The sequence below is a fragment of the Orbicella franksi genome, chromosome 9 (genome assembly GCF_964199315.1).
Source record: "Orbicella franksi chromosome 9, jaOrbFran1.1, whole genome shotgun sequence".
NCBI lineage: Eukaryota > Metazoa > Cnidaria > Anthozoa > Scleractinia > Merulinidae > Orbicella > Orbicella franksi.
In genome coordinates, this window is record NC_138153.1 from 7,647,508 (window position 1) to 7,665,076 (window position 17,569).

Here is a 17,569-nt window from a genome sequence, read left to right on the forward strand (position 1 = left end):
ATCACATTGATTTCCATTTTTGTTTGAAAAAGGTGTTCTTTTAGTTGGATAAAAAAGAAAATCATAAAACAATAAATGATTTTGATAATCCTAGGTTTTAATCTTGCTCTGTTTTCCCAATTTTGATTGTCCGTAGTTAAAACGTTATGAAAAATAAAATTGTCAGTAGTGGATCAGTCGGTTGCAGTTTCTGCCGCAGGCGGAAATTTGGGCCTGAAGCGTGAAAATTTGTGGCGGCTTCCGAAACGGACGGCTTGTTTGATTAGAGCCGCGCGCAGGTGCTTTAGACCGCCACTTTGGTCAAACGTTAACGCGCCAATACACCGTCCCGATTAAATAAGCCCGATAGCACGAGCGATAAATTCGCCGGTACGTGTTTCAGTTAGCCTCATTTCTTACCAAGACTGCTAATGCGGCTTCAAATCAACATCTCATCGAAAAATTTCAATGGTCTAGATCAGCTGAACTCCCGGTACAGCCAAAAGCGCAAGGTAGAGTGGGACACTCAGTTTAATTCCCTCGGTAGTGTATTCGGAAAGGATTGCCCTGGGCCTTTCAAAAAACACGTGCAATATGAAGAAAGAAGTACGGTAGATATCGTGGATAGATCTGTTCTAAACTATTACAGCTCATTCCCACCAAGTTCAAGAAAGCATACTCAACCTCGACTGAAAATCACATCTTGTCTTCGCCAACTTGACCAAACTGAAATAAATTTTGTCACAGTTTATGAATTCTATTTATTTGGCGGTTTGCTCGTGTTAGTATGCCGGAACATTTTTTGTTGCATGTAATCGTTTTCTCCCCTGATTATATATGCTATCATCTTCAACAGGCGATTCTTGTGAAGGTTCTTGTATGCCGAAGTGATTTCAACTGAGACGAAAACCATTACGAGCTGATATATTATCAACTGCCACTGTTTTCAGAAGTTCGGTGCCAACCGTTAAATTTGCCGTTTCCTCGGGCTATATCAGATCTGTGTTATCTAAGATTTAAAATTTGATATCGAGTTGGCCCAAAGGAACAGCCTCGCCCTTATTAAAAAGAAAGTAATCTTGATATAACGCGCCACATTCACTATGGAATAACCAAAACGAAGCTGCTGTATGATGAAACTATATTTTTATTTCACTATGAAATTACATCGAATAAAGAAATTATAAAATGAATTTACGCGCAAGCGTAAATCAACCAAAATGTCTCTTTTCGCTAACGCTAAATTTCTTCGCTAATTTAAAATCTTTTAAGATTTTTACTTATAGTAACTTTAAATTTACATACGGAACAATATGTAAACAATAGCCTCCATTTGTTGCGAAAATATGCTCGGATATTTGTCCGCGGACATTATCTGTTCCTCGAAGCTCACAGTTTTCCTCGAGCTACGCTCTTGGAAAACTGTTGGCTTCTTGGAACAGATAATGTCCAAGCACAAATATCCGAGCCTATTTTCGGGCCAAAAGCTAGGGGGCTATTGTGTCCATGATGATTCTCTTTATATTTTTCGTAACACGCACAGTTTTGAAAATTGGGGAATATCACTTGGATATTTCCCAGTTTTATCTCGCGCATATTTAGTCACGTGACGCGTTTAGAGCAATCGGGCGCGAGCGAAAATATTTGATGGATTATAAGCAAGTATCAGTGACCGAGTTACTGTTACTATTACTGTTTTCTATAGATTTACCTCTGGAGGAAGTAACTGGCGCCAGTAGATTTCCGTTACAAATTGTAACAATACTTCTTACTTCTCATTGTTAGAACGGTTTTAAATGAGTGTGGAGAGTAATCAGGCAATTACTTTGGTTTTGGTTTTACTACGGTTTGAGATATTTGGCTGAGTAGTCTGGTTTTACGACACTCAGTTGAAACCGCTCCGACAACTTTTGTTAACTTGAATACACTATGTACATTAATTCTTTTCAACTTGCAGTTGCTCTTCATTACAAAAACATAAAAATACGTAAACAAAATCGACATGTTAAATAAAAAAAGTGTTCAAAATCCTTCCAGTTACAATTATTGTTACAAGCAAAATGGTTTCTAGTAACTACATCACGTGATTTGGCGCACTAATAGAGTACAAAAAAAAAAAACAAAAAAAAAAAAAACAATAAAAGGTCAGCCTTCGCTTCAACCCATGCGGCCAAACAAAATCCTTCCCATGATGCCAACGAAAAAGCGGCCGAGAATCTGCGGACGAGTCTGGCGCTGACACAGGATTCGTCTTGTTATATTACAACAAAGGACGGCGAGTTAGCTACACCTGAAATATAGTAAGAAAAAGACATTCCTCAAAACCCACAGAAAAATTAACATTTGTTAATTTTCGTCGTCTACTTCAATTGTCGACTAGGATTTCTACACATTTGTTCAAGTGCTGATTCTCGCAAATTGGTGAGCAGATATTAATATTGCTACCGCGCGTCTTTCAAACTACCACTGCTGTCGTTCTTGATACTTGTCAAAAAAGACAACACATTGATATTGTAAGGCTGTATTGACAATGAAATGGCGACCCCCAATCAACAATTATTCGCAGTTATTTGCAGCTAGGGAGGTACGGTGGCGTAATGGTTGACGGACTCCGAATCTTCTAAATGGGTACCAGCGATCTGTTAGGGAAACCTGGTCACAAGCTGGGACTAAACTTCGATGGAGTAGCATCAAATCTTGGGAGGCAGAAATACTGCTGATAATATCAATGCATTGCTACAGATAACGAATTTGAAGAACTGCACTGATTATCCATTAGGCTCATCCGAACCCTTCAACTGAGAGAGACTTAAAGGAGTTACGTCACCATTTGCAAATCTTTACAGGTTTAGCCTAAATTTTTCAAGTTCCATCCTCAACCATCCTTGTTACTTTATGGTTTATTATTGTCTCTTTGGTGTTTTTCTATCTTAGTTAACTACTATTTTCAGGTTTTCTTCAATTCAAAGGTAATTTTGTATGTGGTCAAAATAACTCAGAATACCGCGCGACTGAGCTCCTTTAAACCTGTTATACAGTCGAACCCCTAATGAGCGGCCAGTAATCAAAGTCCTATTGTTTTTACCTCTGTTAAGCGGCCACTATCCATTTCCCCGAGAGTGGCCGTCGAATAGGTGTTGAACTGTATAAAGAACTCAATACTCACCACACAAGTTATCGCCCATTTTAATGTAAAGATATCCATTATCACCATAGCTAGGTCCCCATGAGTTTCTGACAATCCAGTACCATATGTGGCCTGAGAGGAAGAGAAATGTTCCATGTAACCAACAACAACCAAACGTGTATTACTGAAAAGGGATTGCTACCGCCAGTTCAAAAAAAAAGTAGTACACTTGAACCTCCACCTCTCTACAACGGCCACACTTTTTTGTTCCTGGCGGACAGTCCATGTATTCACCCTTATTTTTTAAAATATATGTGAATGTAGAGAGTTTAAAACCTCGCTACAACGGCCACCTCTCCACAACGGAAACGGCCACTAAACTCGTCCAAACTGCCCAAATAACCTCTCGGCAACGGCCAGTTTTTAATCAACGACTGACGAACGGGGTAAACAAAACCCCATTTTTATTGTAAAAGGTCCGAGTCACCGAACTTGATCCGTACCGCGCGACGTTAGCCTCTGTTTCTATTTAGTTTCTGTTGTATTGATATATTTTAATTTTCATATACGCCAAAATAAGCATTTTTGACAAAAATGTTGCACTCCCGATAAAAACGGGTGTCATATTGCATCCACACCTCCCCATAACGGCCACCTCTCTACAACAGCCATTTTCCTCTGTCCCCAAGGAGGCCATTGTGGAGAGGTTCGACCGTAACTACAGCCAAGTAAGCCAAGTTATTAAACCACTTTGGGAGCTAATTGTTGTTAAGGGTTAGTATGAACTGAAAACTGGCATCAGCTTACCATTAAAGTCGTATCCGGTGATTTGTACGGCATGGTTAATATCAGTGTCTGTACAGTGATGTTGAATAATACCACCTATAAGATAGACATAACAATGTCAAACAGATGTTAGGGATAATAGAAGTGAATATATGAAAGATCATATATTTGAACTGCGGAGAAATATACACATGATTGATCATCGCAGTTATACACAAAACTTAAGCAGTAGTGAAATTAAAGGGCTAATTAGGGCTAATTATCACAACGTAAGGGACGCATCGTTATTTTTTGAATGGGTGAGTGGGGTGTTGAGGTGTTGCGCAGTTTCCAGAAAAAAAAAAAAACCAAAACGATTCCTGCACAACAAAGCCTGCTGGAAAAAAACAATCATGCGAGGGGAGCCACGAGGGAAAAATCGAGCAAGTACTTTCTACTATCCAGGTCCTACGTTTGAAAAAAAAATTCTTCCACAAGCTTCTGTTTCGTTTCCTTTCCATTTTGCAGGCCGGAGGTGGAGAGATCGAGCAAGCCAACGAAAAACGAGCGCGCCTGGGGTGAGCAAAAAAGGAGGAGAAGTGAGAGGGTGTGGGGAGGAAAGGAATCCCACCCCTTCCCCCTGCTACTTATTTTTCGTACTCGCTCGCAGTTTTGTTCCCTTCACGTGCTTTTGCAAATAATGAACGTCGGCTACACAGGCTAACAAGCTATTGCCCCACCCCCCCCCCCCCAAAAAAAAAAAAAAAAAAATCATGCACAACCTAAAGGTGATGGTCTGTCTCTCTTTTCTTAAAACTAACCGATATTAAATTTGAGGTTATACTGTAATGTCCTTCGTAATTTGCCCAACTCCAGTCTACGAAAATTATTTCATCGCGTGATGTTCCTGTGGCGCGACGTTTAGATACAGAACTGTTACAATGAACATTGTCTTTCCTTAAACTAACCGATATCAAATTTTAGTTTATACTGTAATTTCCTTCGTAGACGTCATTCATGTCGTCACGCAACGCTTCTCGGAACGGGGAGGGGGGGGGGGGGAATCAGCACGTGACGTTGTTACAAGTCATCAAATGTGAAAGTACCTACACATCCCCAGTAGAACACTATTACATCAACGTTCGGTTGTTCATTATTACACAGATGATCACAAATTATGTTTCGGGAGAAATTAAGAACTTGGCTAAGGCTGTGTGAACATTGCAAATTACAGAGGACACCTCAGGGTACGATTCTCCTCACCCCCCCTTTCTCAAACGTTTTCACCTAGCACACACCAAGATAATCATGCCACATTGTAGCATCAACATTAACAGCAAGTGGACCGTGCAGACCGACTAGTTCCTTCATCCTCGTGCTCTCTGATGTACTGTAAAGACAAGAAAACAGAATTCTCAAACATTAATGACCACTAATGGTGCATCAAGTTTAAACAGAAAAAAAATCAATCTGATCTATATTGGCATAGAGTTTTAGGATTTTATTTCTCCGATATATCAAACACTCAAGACAGTGTTTGACCTTTTCTTTAAACACCTCGCTGTTTGGAAATATGATCAGACACGGTCTTTCGTGTTTGATATATTACGTCACAGTTAGCCTTGTAACTGCAGCAAGCACCAACTACATGATTGAAGCAGTTTGTCTCTACTGCTCCTCTTGAAGTTTTTGCTTTGCACCAAGAAGGCGTTCACTTGGTGGCCACATTGAACATGCCATTTCCGAATTTCCTTAAGGTGGCTCAAAGCACTTTCCAGCACTTTGATTTTGATGGGTCGTTAATAACCACTCTTAATCACTTGATGCTACAAAAATGCTATCAAAAAACCTGCCCAATCACTGGTGAACACGTTATCATTTTCGTGACACAGTAGGTTACCATAGCAACAGTATGACCTGCTAAAAACACCCTTAATTACAGCTTTAGGGGCTTATAATTCAAAAATGGCAAGGTGAAATTTTTTTATTTCAATCATCAAATTGTAATAAGCATGATAAAATTCAACTTTTGGCAAAGTTTGAAAATGTGCATACATGTAGGGTTCAGAGCCACGTTATAGTTTTGAAAATTTAAGGTGGCTTAGTCTCATAAGCGACGACCTCTCCTCAGCGACCAGTCTTTCAAAATACCAAAATTTTCCAAGTCTAATCACTATATTTGGAACCTCTTGTGAGTGACCAAATCTTGCAAGTATCCATGACTACCTTTAGAGCTAAAAGTTTGAAGTTTTATTTTGTTTTTAACTTCCCATAAGCACCCACTTGACAGATAGTAGAGCGGAAATTGGCATGAGTTGTGGCATTATTGCATCCCTGAATAGTACAAGAGACAGAAATTTAGTACCAGATTTTTTCTCGAAATCGACTTTTCACATGAGTAAAACATTATTTTAAAAACATGGGGTAAGTTTCTGCAGTTACCATATGCTACTGAAGCAAAATTTTCACCCAGTATGGTCTAAGCTCTCATAAGCCACAACCTCCTATAAGTGACCACCATTAAGATCAAGATATCTTTAAGATTAATTTAACATCATTTGTCCACACAAATACTTACTTCAACACTGGACAACCACACTTTATCTTTACACCTTTCTCTTTCCTAATTCAAAGCAGGAGAAGAAAAATGGTAAATATTACACGTATATATAATTTGAGTTAAAGGTAAATCCTCAAAAATGGTCATTCATGTACATACGGATTTCCTTATAAAAATCTACACAGGATTTGTACCATTCACACTACTCATAATATATGAACATTTTCTCAAATGAGAATTTTAGGCCAAGTGCAATGTTAGAGAATTTTCAAATATGATGAACACAGCACAAATTCATAATAGGCCCTTGGCAGCTGGGGTCATGTGACCAAAATTTTCTTTAAAATATTACATATTATGGGCTATAACTTAAAGAATGCCAGAAATGGAAAAGAACATATCAACCATATGAGGCAAAATTTTCAGGACTAAAATGGCCAAGTTTGAGGCCCCTGGCATTAAAGAGTAAGTTTATACTTCAGTTTGAATTTTTGGAAAATTTAGAGGATATCTATGGAACGTTTTCCATACAAATTTCTTATTTTTTCTGAAAAATTCAAGCCATCGTAAAATCTTATTCTTTAATTCTAGGGACCTCAAACTTGACCATTTTTATTTTTTTGACATGCTCTTTCCATTTCTGGCATTCTTAAAGTTGCAGCCAATAATTTTATGAAAAGTAGGTCATGTGATGGCTAATTAGCTGCAAAGGCCCACTGCACTCACATTCACATGATTAAAAATAAACTATGACTGTCTCATTATGGCTCCTAGCATAATAGGTCCAATGTGTGTGAATGGCTACAGCAACATTACACTATGTATGCATTGCATGCCTACAATGCTAGGTGGTCTTGTTAGCATCATTCATCATTTAAAATCCTCTGTCAGGAAAACTATCTCCTATTTTCCTATCAGGAGACATTAAAAGTGACTGAGTGTCTACTTACAAGAGATCATTTTTGCAGGTTGTTTCCTTATCAACGTACGGAAATTCAGTGGCAGGAGCAAGCGTGTAATGCTGAAGAAAAAGACAGTGTTTTTTAATTACATTTATGTGACTGACAACATGATTACAATATTTCAAGCAACTTAAAACACAGCACAGTTGTTGAAAAATTGTTACTTATCCTGAATACACAGTTAAAAAAAGCACAAATATTTGGACTCTCATAACAGAGACAGTGAATTAGTTCATCTGCATGACATGAATATCATTATAATTATATTGCGGTTTGTGGGGTTTCGGGAAGAAAAGAGACCTGTCTGTGCTTTGATATAACAGTATGTGCTTAATACAAAGTTACATGTAGTGTTGGCAAAGAGAGCTTTGCCAGGAAATCCACTTAATCTTATAACCCACGTGTTTTTGAAGCCAATCTAAAGCTAGTAATGTATTTCCACCAGAACAACCCTTGGGTCTCGAACAGGAAATCAGCTCTTGAACACTGAGTTCTGTCACAGAGTTACCAGCAATGGCCCACTGGCTCTCCACACACTCAGTTGCAGTGAATGCCCTGTTTAAAACGAAAAAAAAAAGTGAGAACATGATCCATGTTCAGTAACTTGGAAGAACGAAGTGAGTACAAATACTGCTCATGACTAGTCATTTCATGCTTTGGAAACTGGGATAAGCTCTGGAAAATTATATGGAGCACCTGGCCCAGTGCATACTTTACCCTAAATTATGTAATTTAGGTAAAAGTAGACCTCAACAAAATCAAGGTGGGCCAACAATTTCCCATATATACTGTATATACAGTGTATCATATGACCTATAAGCGACTACAGTTTACTGCAAGGACTGTGTTTTGTGCTCGCCAGTATTTATTTATATTAGCTGTATCTCTGCTGGACCCTGTGATACATGCACATTTCCTTTTCTGCTCCCTCAATCACCTCCTCCTAAAAACTGCCCTAAAAACTTTTTGCATAATTTCAGTATTTCACTGATTGGGTTAGCTAGAGTGATGGTGTTGTGCCTGCCCAATATTTTGCTCAGCGGCATTACAGGTGCATACAAGTATGTAAAGTATGTATTGAACATGTACTCACCAACAACTTCCACACTGTTCAATGATTATAATGAGCAGGACATGAAAAAGAACACAAACAAACAACGAAGAACAAATGAGCAACAACAATTTTAAATCAGCTATCATGGTACATGTAATATGTATACTAACAATTTTAAAATTAACATAACAAGTAACGATTAAAAACAATGTACCTTTCCCTGATTTTTCACTGCTGTCACTTTTCCTTCTTTTCTCCTGAGCAAAATAGATTTATAAAAATCTTAGTACATTGTACATTGTACATGGTGCTTTGGAATTTTTCTTTAAATTTGCCATGTAAAGGTTTGAATTTAATGTATGACTTGACTGATAAAAGCTGTCACTAGTTTTCTTAACACTAATCTAGAGAGCATTGTTTTAAAATAAAGAGCCGTCTTCAGAATATTACAGAACTAACAAAAATGATACAGAAGCTCCAGGAGTTTCTTAAGGCAGTGTTTCATGGTAGCTAAGCTTGGTAAACTTGTTCAACTTACAATAGAGGAGTTCATGCTCTAAGGAGCATTATGGGTAATCAGGACAAGATTGCAAAGAAACAGAGCAGCAAAATGTACATTGTTTTTCATATTTCCGTTCTAGAGTTTCATTTTCGAGAAAAAACTTTTACTGTAAATAGACAAACCCCCTTTCTACATTTACTAGCATTTTTAAGTAGATTGAGCTACAGTGTAGGCATTTAGCCTACTTACATTGTTTTATCAGAGTAACAGAGATGTTATTTTTGGAATTGAATGGCTAATGCCTGATCATATCATTCAGTTTTAATAGTAAAAGAATTCCTATGCCCATAACAATCACTTGATTGGCTCAAAAACGCAGGAAAACCTAGAAAAGGGGTTTCTCCATCTACAGTATATGTTTCATCTCCACATGTGAAATCAGAATGGAAATATAAAGATAAACATTTGTTTTATGGCTATGCTTCTTTGTAAATTTGCCCTGATTACCCATTATGCCCCTTAAAGCGTGAACTCCCCTATATTGCTATGATATGGAGACTACAGCCGTGTGAAACAATGTGAAGGGTCTTGTACAGGAAACAAACATTTACTAGCCAGTTTTAAACCCCTAACAATAATCATTAATTATTCTTTAACAACCAGTTTCTAACTAATTAGCAAATGAAGCAGTTAGGGGTACTGAAAGTTACTTGCTCTGCATAGGATGCTATTCCATCAAAGGTTACTACACAGTATTGTGGATCAAGTTGCCTAACAAAGTGCACTACTCAGCAGTTTACCCTAGTTTACAACAGTATGGTACAATGTTCAGTACTTACTATTATTATATGGCTAGCTCAGCGAGTGGGCAAGATGAATCAAACCCTGTGCTGTGATTGGCTATCGAGCAGGCAAGATGGAGCTATCTTAGTTAGCACTAATTTAGCAGCTCCAGGGTATTATATCAACTTGTTACTGACAATACTAGCAGTAAGTACATGTACATATGTACAACCTACCAGTCATGGTTATGTGGTGTTGCAGAAGCATTCAGTTTTAATGTACAGCTGCAGTCTTCAAGTGTTTGATAACTGTTTATGAGAAGGCTGTGATCTTTCTGGCTTCCTCTTCTTAGAAATTCTATACATGCAGTGGCATCAACAAAATTTTACTACATACAGTGTACACCTGTATTATATTTCTGTCAATGTTATTGATTTAACTAAATATATACTTACAGTGTAGTTGACTAGAGTACCTGGACAGGGATTAAGTTCTGCTACTGAGGCCATCTAATCCCTAATGTATTTAAAGTCCGCACTTAAGGTTACAGTTAACAGTAGCCTACACCACCAGCATTCAGTACAGTAAAAAAAACTACATGTATGACTGAGACAATGTCCATGATTAAATTCTTTACCTAGGTATTTAGTGGTGGTTTACTTTCCTCCTTCAACAAGAAAACCAACAAACACGAAAAAATAAAAAAATAAAAAAATAAAAATAAAACTAAAAATGACTGAGGCAAGTTCCTTCCTTTTTTTTTTTCACCTGGGACTAAATGTCTCCTGACAAAAGATGCAGCCCCTATAGACTAACTTGTGACGAACTACAACCTCACCTAGAGGTGTATAAATTTAAAAATATACAAGTTCCCAGTTGCTCCATTCTATATAAAGTACAGTTTAGTGAGAACTAGGGACTGTCATATTTAAAGGCCATAACCTACATGTATAACACCTATCATGGCTGAGTATGTTTGATGAGCCCTTGATGTTACAGATCAACTTGTCCGTTGTTCATGAATACAGTTCACGTACAAATAAACAAATTTATTTATGGGTGCAAAGATCAAGGCAACACAAGATTCAAAATGGGTTTTGACAAAACACTGACCCCCTACTGACCCAGAATCTTGGAAATTGTAGGCAAGCTAAATTTATTACTGAACTTGAATTGGCCTTATTGATAGTTCTGGGCTATATTTTGTTTTTCCCATTGATTTTATGGGGGGTCAGTTGGGGGGTCAGTAGGGAGGTCAGAAGGGGGTTCAACAGGGGGTCAGAGTTTTGTCGAAACCCATTCAATTAACTAATGGCAGCCCTGGTTATGGGCTGGAGTGTAGACTTTACTACTAAGAGGCCATTTATCAGCTAGTATCTACCTCAAACAATGGCCCAAACTAAAATGCATTAAGTAATGGATTTCTTGATTACACTACAGTAAAAACACACACACACACACACACCTTTAAACTCTTCAGGAGTCCAATCAGAGAATTGATTTATACCATATACAGCTGCCCCATTTAGTTCAGACTCTCTTGCATTTAACCTGGCATGTCTCGCAAGGCTTTCCTACAAAAAACGTGACAGGAAAAGGCTGTAATTTGTGTTCACATTTTTCCCCCTATTAAACTAGCAACTTTTCACTTTCATTTTCGATACCCTCTGAAATGGTCTCTAAAATTAATGCCACTTAAATGATAGCGCAGTATTCATTACATTCTTTTTGCCTCGCTCAAATCAATGCTATCAGACAAGCTAGAAGGTTTATAATTTAGCACAGTTTAACCTAATCACCCTACAAACAGAGCCTCTCCTTACGGTACATCACTCCAGTACTAACAATGTTTTCTTCACAATAATTTGCAGGCTGATAAACAAACCATATGACATGCAACTTAAACTATTTCTTCACAAGACAATCAAGCAAGGTACTACCTTAAAAACAGAAAGACGTCTGTTGTATTCCTCCGGATCATTTATGTATGTCCTGTTGTGTGTTTGGACATATTTTTTGAACATCAAATGCAGGTTTGCCTCGTCTGTTTCGTTATAAACATGAACACGTTTCAGCTCGTCCACAGTTGAGCCCTGTGTGGACAGCGTATAGACCACATGGGCTAGCCAAAATAAGAAGAATACGTTCGAAGACGGCATGACTTCCGTTAAGGAACCTTTCAAGAGCAGATGCGTGATGCTTAACAGATGCTCGGTCTCTGTATGGAAGGATCGTAAAGAAATCGTCGAGGCATCTCATTCCCAGACTTCCGAGCGTTCCTTATGGCCGGTCACGCACTCCGAAGATTGCGTGACGAGCCCAAATAGCGTCGTCTACGTTGGAACCTCACAGGGAGCAGAGGAACTTGATCCTAATTCCAGCTAAATCCACCGTTGTTGCAGAACAAATCGATTTTGTTGCTTAATACGATTGCACGTCACTTTGTATATTCGAACTAAGAGTTATGCGATTGTGTTACGCGTCCACTTTACGGGTTTTTATATCCTAAGGCCAGCGCCGCATACAGCAATGTCTGTGGGCGTAACACGAGTAAATTTCACTTAACAAGTACCTGAACCATATTAGACATTTCATGACAAATTACAGGAAAATAGTGACAATGACCGAGACCAGGTTAGCTGTTTTGACCAATTTTCTCCATGTGATACTCGTCTCTACACGCAGCTTCATACTGTCTGATGGAAACTTACTTGTACTTTTTATCCTCAAAACCAGAATTTCTACAAGTCACGTTCCGGTTAATTGTTTTTGTTGTTGTCTTTCCTTGAAGCGGAAAGATGGGAAATTTTTAATACCATGATATTTCCATTGTATTCATGATACTGTGCTGTTAACTCATTTTTTTCTGGTCTAGTCATCCTCCGTAAATTATGGACCTGACATTACGGATTTTTCTAAACACGCCGAAATCTTCCAAACTGAATGTTCTCGTGCAAGTGTGAAACCACTGGCCTTAACTGCTCATCGACTTTGCACCTGCCGCAACGTACGAGAGCCTGCCAGCAGGCTACCTTTACTGCTGCAAATAACTTTCGAACTACAAACTAAAAGCTGTTTAAATTTAATCAAATTCTCTTCCTCCTGGGCGTTTTTATCGAATATGAAAGAAGATCGTTTGTAGATATCACAATGACGATCACATTAACGGTGAACAATCAACCTTTTCAATGAAAAAAAGTTTTAACTTCAAAGTAGGTAATAAGCTTGACGTTTAACGCAAGATAACAAAGATTTTGACAATTGATAGTTTCTCCTGCCTTCTGTTTTGAATTCGTACAGAGAATAATTCATTCTCTTTATATGACAGGCTAAAGGCACCTGATCTCGTTCATTTGGTTAAATTGAAATTTAAAATCAATTGAATAATAATCTTGTGAAAATAGGAACAAAATTGTAGTGCAGCGCGCGCTAAGTTTACGACAACTATTTGACATCTCTCTGTTGCGGTCCTTCACCAATCAAAAAGTCCAGAACCGCGGTACGTGCAGGTAGTTTTATCGACATGAGGCCACTTTGTACTTCTCCACCTCCCAGACTAACTCGGTAATAATAGGAAAATTAATTCAGATATTAACGAGATTCTAACTAGAATTGAAAGAAAACTGGACGACAGGTCGACATTAATTTGGACTTTGATGTCGGCTGAATGACAAATTCACAGGTTATTTTAAATATGTTATCAGCACGCTTGGGCCAATTTCATTGTTTCATTCTGTGGTCTGTCTATAATTGGATTAAAACTAACCGATAAAACAGTTGCACATTTTGTAAGGGTTAGGTTGTCTAAATTTGGCTTATTTTAATCTTGACAATGAAACCAGTTTTGTGTTTTTTTTTTGCAATTTTGATTTTGTTCTGATCAACACGTATAAAGAAAAAGGCAGAGACAAAAGATAGACAAAGGACCTCCTACAATACATTTGAAAACAACCTTTTTTTTGATCAAAAGATATGTTGAAAGGATAAAAACGAACGGAACATAATTCTCATCTGTTCTTTTGACTCAGGTTACGAAAACCTTCAGTAAGTTATAAAAGTATGCGCACAAGGAAATAAGAAAACAGTTTTATATATTTTCCCTTAAGGCACGAGGACACGCTTTTTTACGATCAAGCATAGTTTAATATGAGTTTGCAATTCTGTATGTTTTCAGATTTCTTTGGTATCTTGCGATTATTATCTGATCGGTTATGAAGATAAATAACAGTATACAAAAGCTGGACTTTGTGGCGCCAGCTGAATATCACAGCGCAGTACGGCTTACATGTACAGGAGGTAAGTTTAATGTAAAAAAGAAACATAAATTTCTTTCCTAGCCTTATTGCTGTGTTTCTTTTTTGTTTTCGTTTTTTTCTAGTTGCTACATTTAAAATTAATAGTTGTAATGCAATATTTTTCATTTTGTGTCCATGCTGTCTGTTCAAAGCCTCCAAACAGTAACAAGTCAGTTTTAAATTTCATTTGAATTTCCAACTGAGTAACAATTACCTGAGGTTTTCATCAATATATAACCACGTTCTCTCACCCCAGGGTCTGCAACGATCGCACTCTATGAAAATAAATTAACAACAGATGGTATGTTTCCACATGATTCTGTCCCTGCCAGTCGGATCAATATTTACGGACACGCATAATCGTACACATGAAGCATATTGGGATGGCTCGGTGGCGGTTGTTGTCGAGAGGTCTGCGCTGAGAATTTTATGGCACACGGAACGCACCTCACATTTACAGCTTAGAGCGAACCATTCGACCACTGACCCATATCCTGGGCCTTCATCCTGGTCTGTTCTATACGCTCTTATACTTATTTTTATGCTGAATTTGTTTTTCCCAGTGAAAACGTCTTTGAACATCAAAATTGGTATTTTCTGATTAAAGTTGACAAGTTCTAGAACAACCGATTAGGAGTCGCCCCACGCAAGCGTGAGCAATGCAGATAACAAAATTCACAACGTTGTACGCTCTTATACTGCAAGACATCATCACTGCGAAAGGCGACAAAAAAACCCTGTTACAAGCAGAAATCTGTTTATGAGTCCAATGATGGGCCATATAATACCTGATCGTATTAATGAGGAAAGTTTTGATTCTACTCGCGAGAGTTGAATTTGATTCTGGCTCGTATAATCGCTGTTCTGTTCGCCACATTGAACTGGCCCAACGTAACAGACGTATTTCATTGCAACTAAGCGCAAGCTTCAGCTATTTGTTTTCTATCATAATCTGTCCAGTTTTTGTTAAATGGTCGCATAAGGAGAGTAAATTTGTCACGATTAAAGAGGAATGAAACTCCAACAGGTGAGCGTTAGTAGCATGAATTAAGGGGTGGTCGAGTGAACGGGTTGAACCTAAGGGTGTGGTTCCATTGTCTAGGCCACGTCAAATATTTATAATATGGCCACTGGAACTGAAACAGAACATGTAAAACCTCTTGAACAATGGTAACTGTCTTAAAGTGAACAAGACAGTTTTACTCAACTGAAAGTACCAGTGAAACCTATAGTATGGCCCGTTCTGCCTTGGAACTAACAGAGCCGCGTTATTGCACTAACACGATGATCTCTTTGTTCAGTTAATTGCTACGGCATTCCCTTGTTTGATATTTCCGTGTAAGGACACTTTTGAGCGACAGCTTAAGTAAAAATGAATCATCAAACTGCGGATAAACAACACAAGTTCCAATGAATTTCGCTACGCCTAAGGGGAAATAAGATATTTCAAGGATATCTGGATGCTCCCTCACAAAAAAAAAGTAACGTTCAAAAATTGTTGGGAATAGGCTTGAGGAATTTTAATAGATGAGGCCGAGTGCCTCGTGGTGAAAGAGTCTTGAAAATCTCTTCCATTTACTACCAAAGTAACTGACTGGTCTCCTAGGAAACAACCATACTTTATTCTTAGCCTCAGGGATATAACTTTATTTGTTCAAGTGGAGTTCCCGGAATTTAAAAAAGGCAGAATTTATGTTAATTTTTTTCAGTTTCCAGCTCTCCTAGATGGAAAATATGAAAATATAAGTAATTTTCAACCTTCATCAGAATTCACTTGATCTTCTCATGGCATTGACCAATTGTTAAGATGAGTACATAATCGAATTTATAGGCCATATGATCAACGACTGAAACGAACCAGAGTTCTTGAGTGGAATTGACAGAAAAATGGGTAAAGACAATGATTAGGAGAATCCTGATGTGTCCTTGTACAACATATTGGTTCTCCAAACCGATCACTGAGTATTTCCATTCATGTTAGCTTTGAGAATTTAGAGCTCGATCAAGGCAATATTGACGAATGTCTTTGTGCTCGGCACCTGCCTATTAGAAGGTGTCGTCAATGAAATATTTTATGAAGAAATAAGTTATTGATCTTGAAAATTCGATAGTGCAAAATACCATTAATCAAAGCGAACTAAAATGCCGGATTCTCTTACAATTTTTTTTCATTGCTTTCAACCAAACTTTATCCTTTTTCCTGTGGTTAAATATTCCAAAAGTCGTTAATCATACTTTTTTTTCCGACAGAAACATCCAAGTAAACAAACCGACTTCCAGTTTAAAAGCTTTGCACTTCACAATAAAAGCATCCTCGATCTTCGGTAAGAGATGCATTAAGCCCGAGTAGCTCTAATGGTCGAAGGAAGGGCTCTAAAACGAATTCACGAGAAAGCTTAAAAAGCGTGTAATGTTAAATGGACATCACACGTCTCTGTTTGCGAACTTGAAAGTGCTAAAAGCGTAAAGTACTAACCGTGTATACACAGGAATAAAGGGTCCATTTGATTTTAAAAACACTCCATTAAACTTCTCTTGCGAGTTAAACTTATTCATGCCAAATCGATTCGGGCTATAGAGAAGGGAAGTTCTTGAGCACAACGTCTTTGCAAAAGGGCGAACCGCCTCTAAAACGACAAGTAATTTATCTAAACGTTTCAGTATTCGCTTTCAAAGTTGCAGATTAATTGTCGTTTAATTACCGAGGTTTAATCCATTGATGTACAAGCCGACCAGAGTGAATGCAGCTTTAAGTAGTTGAGTGGTGTTTACTTAGTTTTAATTGGCCGAATTTTTGCGTTGAAAGCGGCGTGCCCTTTCCGCAAACATGCATAGTCACTCAAAAACGGCGAGACGGTCTCGTTGTTTCAGATTTCCTAGCAATATGACTCCGCTGTTTTCATCTTTTCCGAGCCCTAGCAAAGACCAAGATGAAGGTAAGTCAGGTTAGATGTTCCGAAACATATTTACGAGTTTATTTCGCAGTAAAGGAACTTCTTAGGCAAAAATAAAATACTATGAATGGTAGAGAAGCCAATATTCCTTTTTGAGATTCCACATAAATGCGGTTATTATATACTTCAGTGTCGTTTTAGTACTTGGATACAGACTAAGGCTACTAAGGTTTTCGGTGAGGGAAAAACGTATATAAAGTTCCCGGAGAATGTGGTTAACAAATGTTATATCTTTTGTATGTAGTTTGAACCTTAGTCTACGATTCCCCAACCACATTATCATTCATTCACGGCTTTAGATATTTTAAATTTTCTGTCTATCAAACGGAGTGAAGGTTTCCTCTCTTGTAAATTTAACACAGGTGTAGGAGTTGATAGTTTGTTTGTGTCGTGAAAGACTTATCCAGATTAATTGAAAGGAAGTTTTTGCGTCTAATGGAACCGTCAACTTAAAAAGGTGGTTTAACTTTAAAGCTACCGGCAAATTTCCATTTTTTTTTTAAAGAAAACAATGATTGAACATTCAACAAAGGGCGAGTATTTTCTCAACCGACTTCTCCCGTGATATACAGTTCATTGCGTTGTTTA

The 17,569-nt window shown here is 37.9% G+C and overlaps 2 protein-coding genes across 2 annotated transcripts in view; one reads left to right on the forward strand and one right to left on the reverse strand.

Moving 5' to 3' along the window:
- The window catches only part of LOC145496483 (tryptophan 2,3-dioxygenase-like), a 28,629-nt gene extending 24,723 nt beyond the window's left edge, over nt 1-3,906 (forward strand). The window contains exon 17 of the mRNA XM_081476166.1: nt 3,315-3,906. The gene's annotated coding sequence lies outside the window, so the exon portion shown is untranslated. The remainder of the gene's footprint in view (nt 1-3,314) is intronic.
- On the reverse strand, nt 1,109-12,030 carry LOC145496485 (cathepsin O-like). The gene is made up of 12 exons (XM_081476168.1): nt 11,673-12,030; nt 11,198-11,306; nt 9,969-10,089; nt 8,662-8,704; nt 8,487-8,500; nt 7,795-7,948; nt 7,382-7,452; nt 6,450-6,494; nt 5,170-5,261; nt 3,914-3,988; nt 3,146-3,238; nt 1,109-2,269 (listed from the first exon to the last, which is right to left on the reverse strand). The coding sequence occupies exons 1-12, from the start codon at nt 11,889-11,891 to the stop codon at nt 2,235-2,237; spliced, it is 1,071 nt and encodes a 356-aa protein (XP_081332294.1). The 5' UTR covers nt 11,892-12,030; the 3' UTR covers nt 1,109-2,234.
- Nucleotides 12,031-17,569: the final 5,539 nt, after the last annotated feature.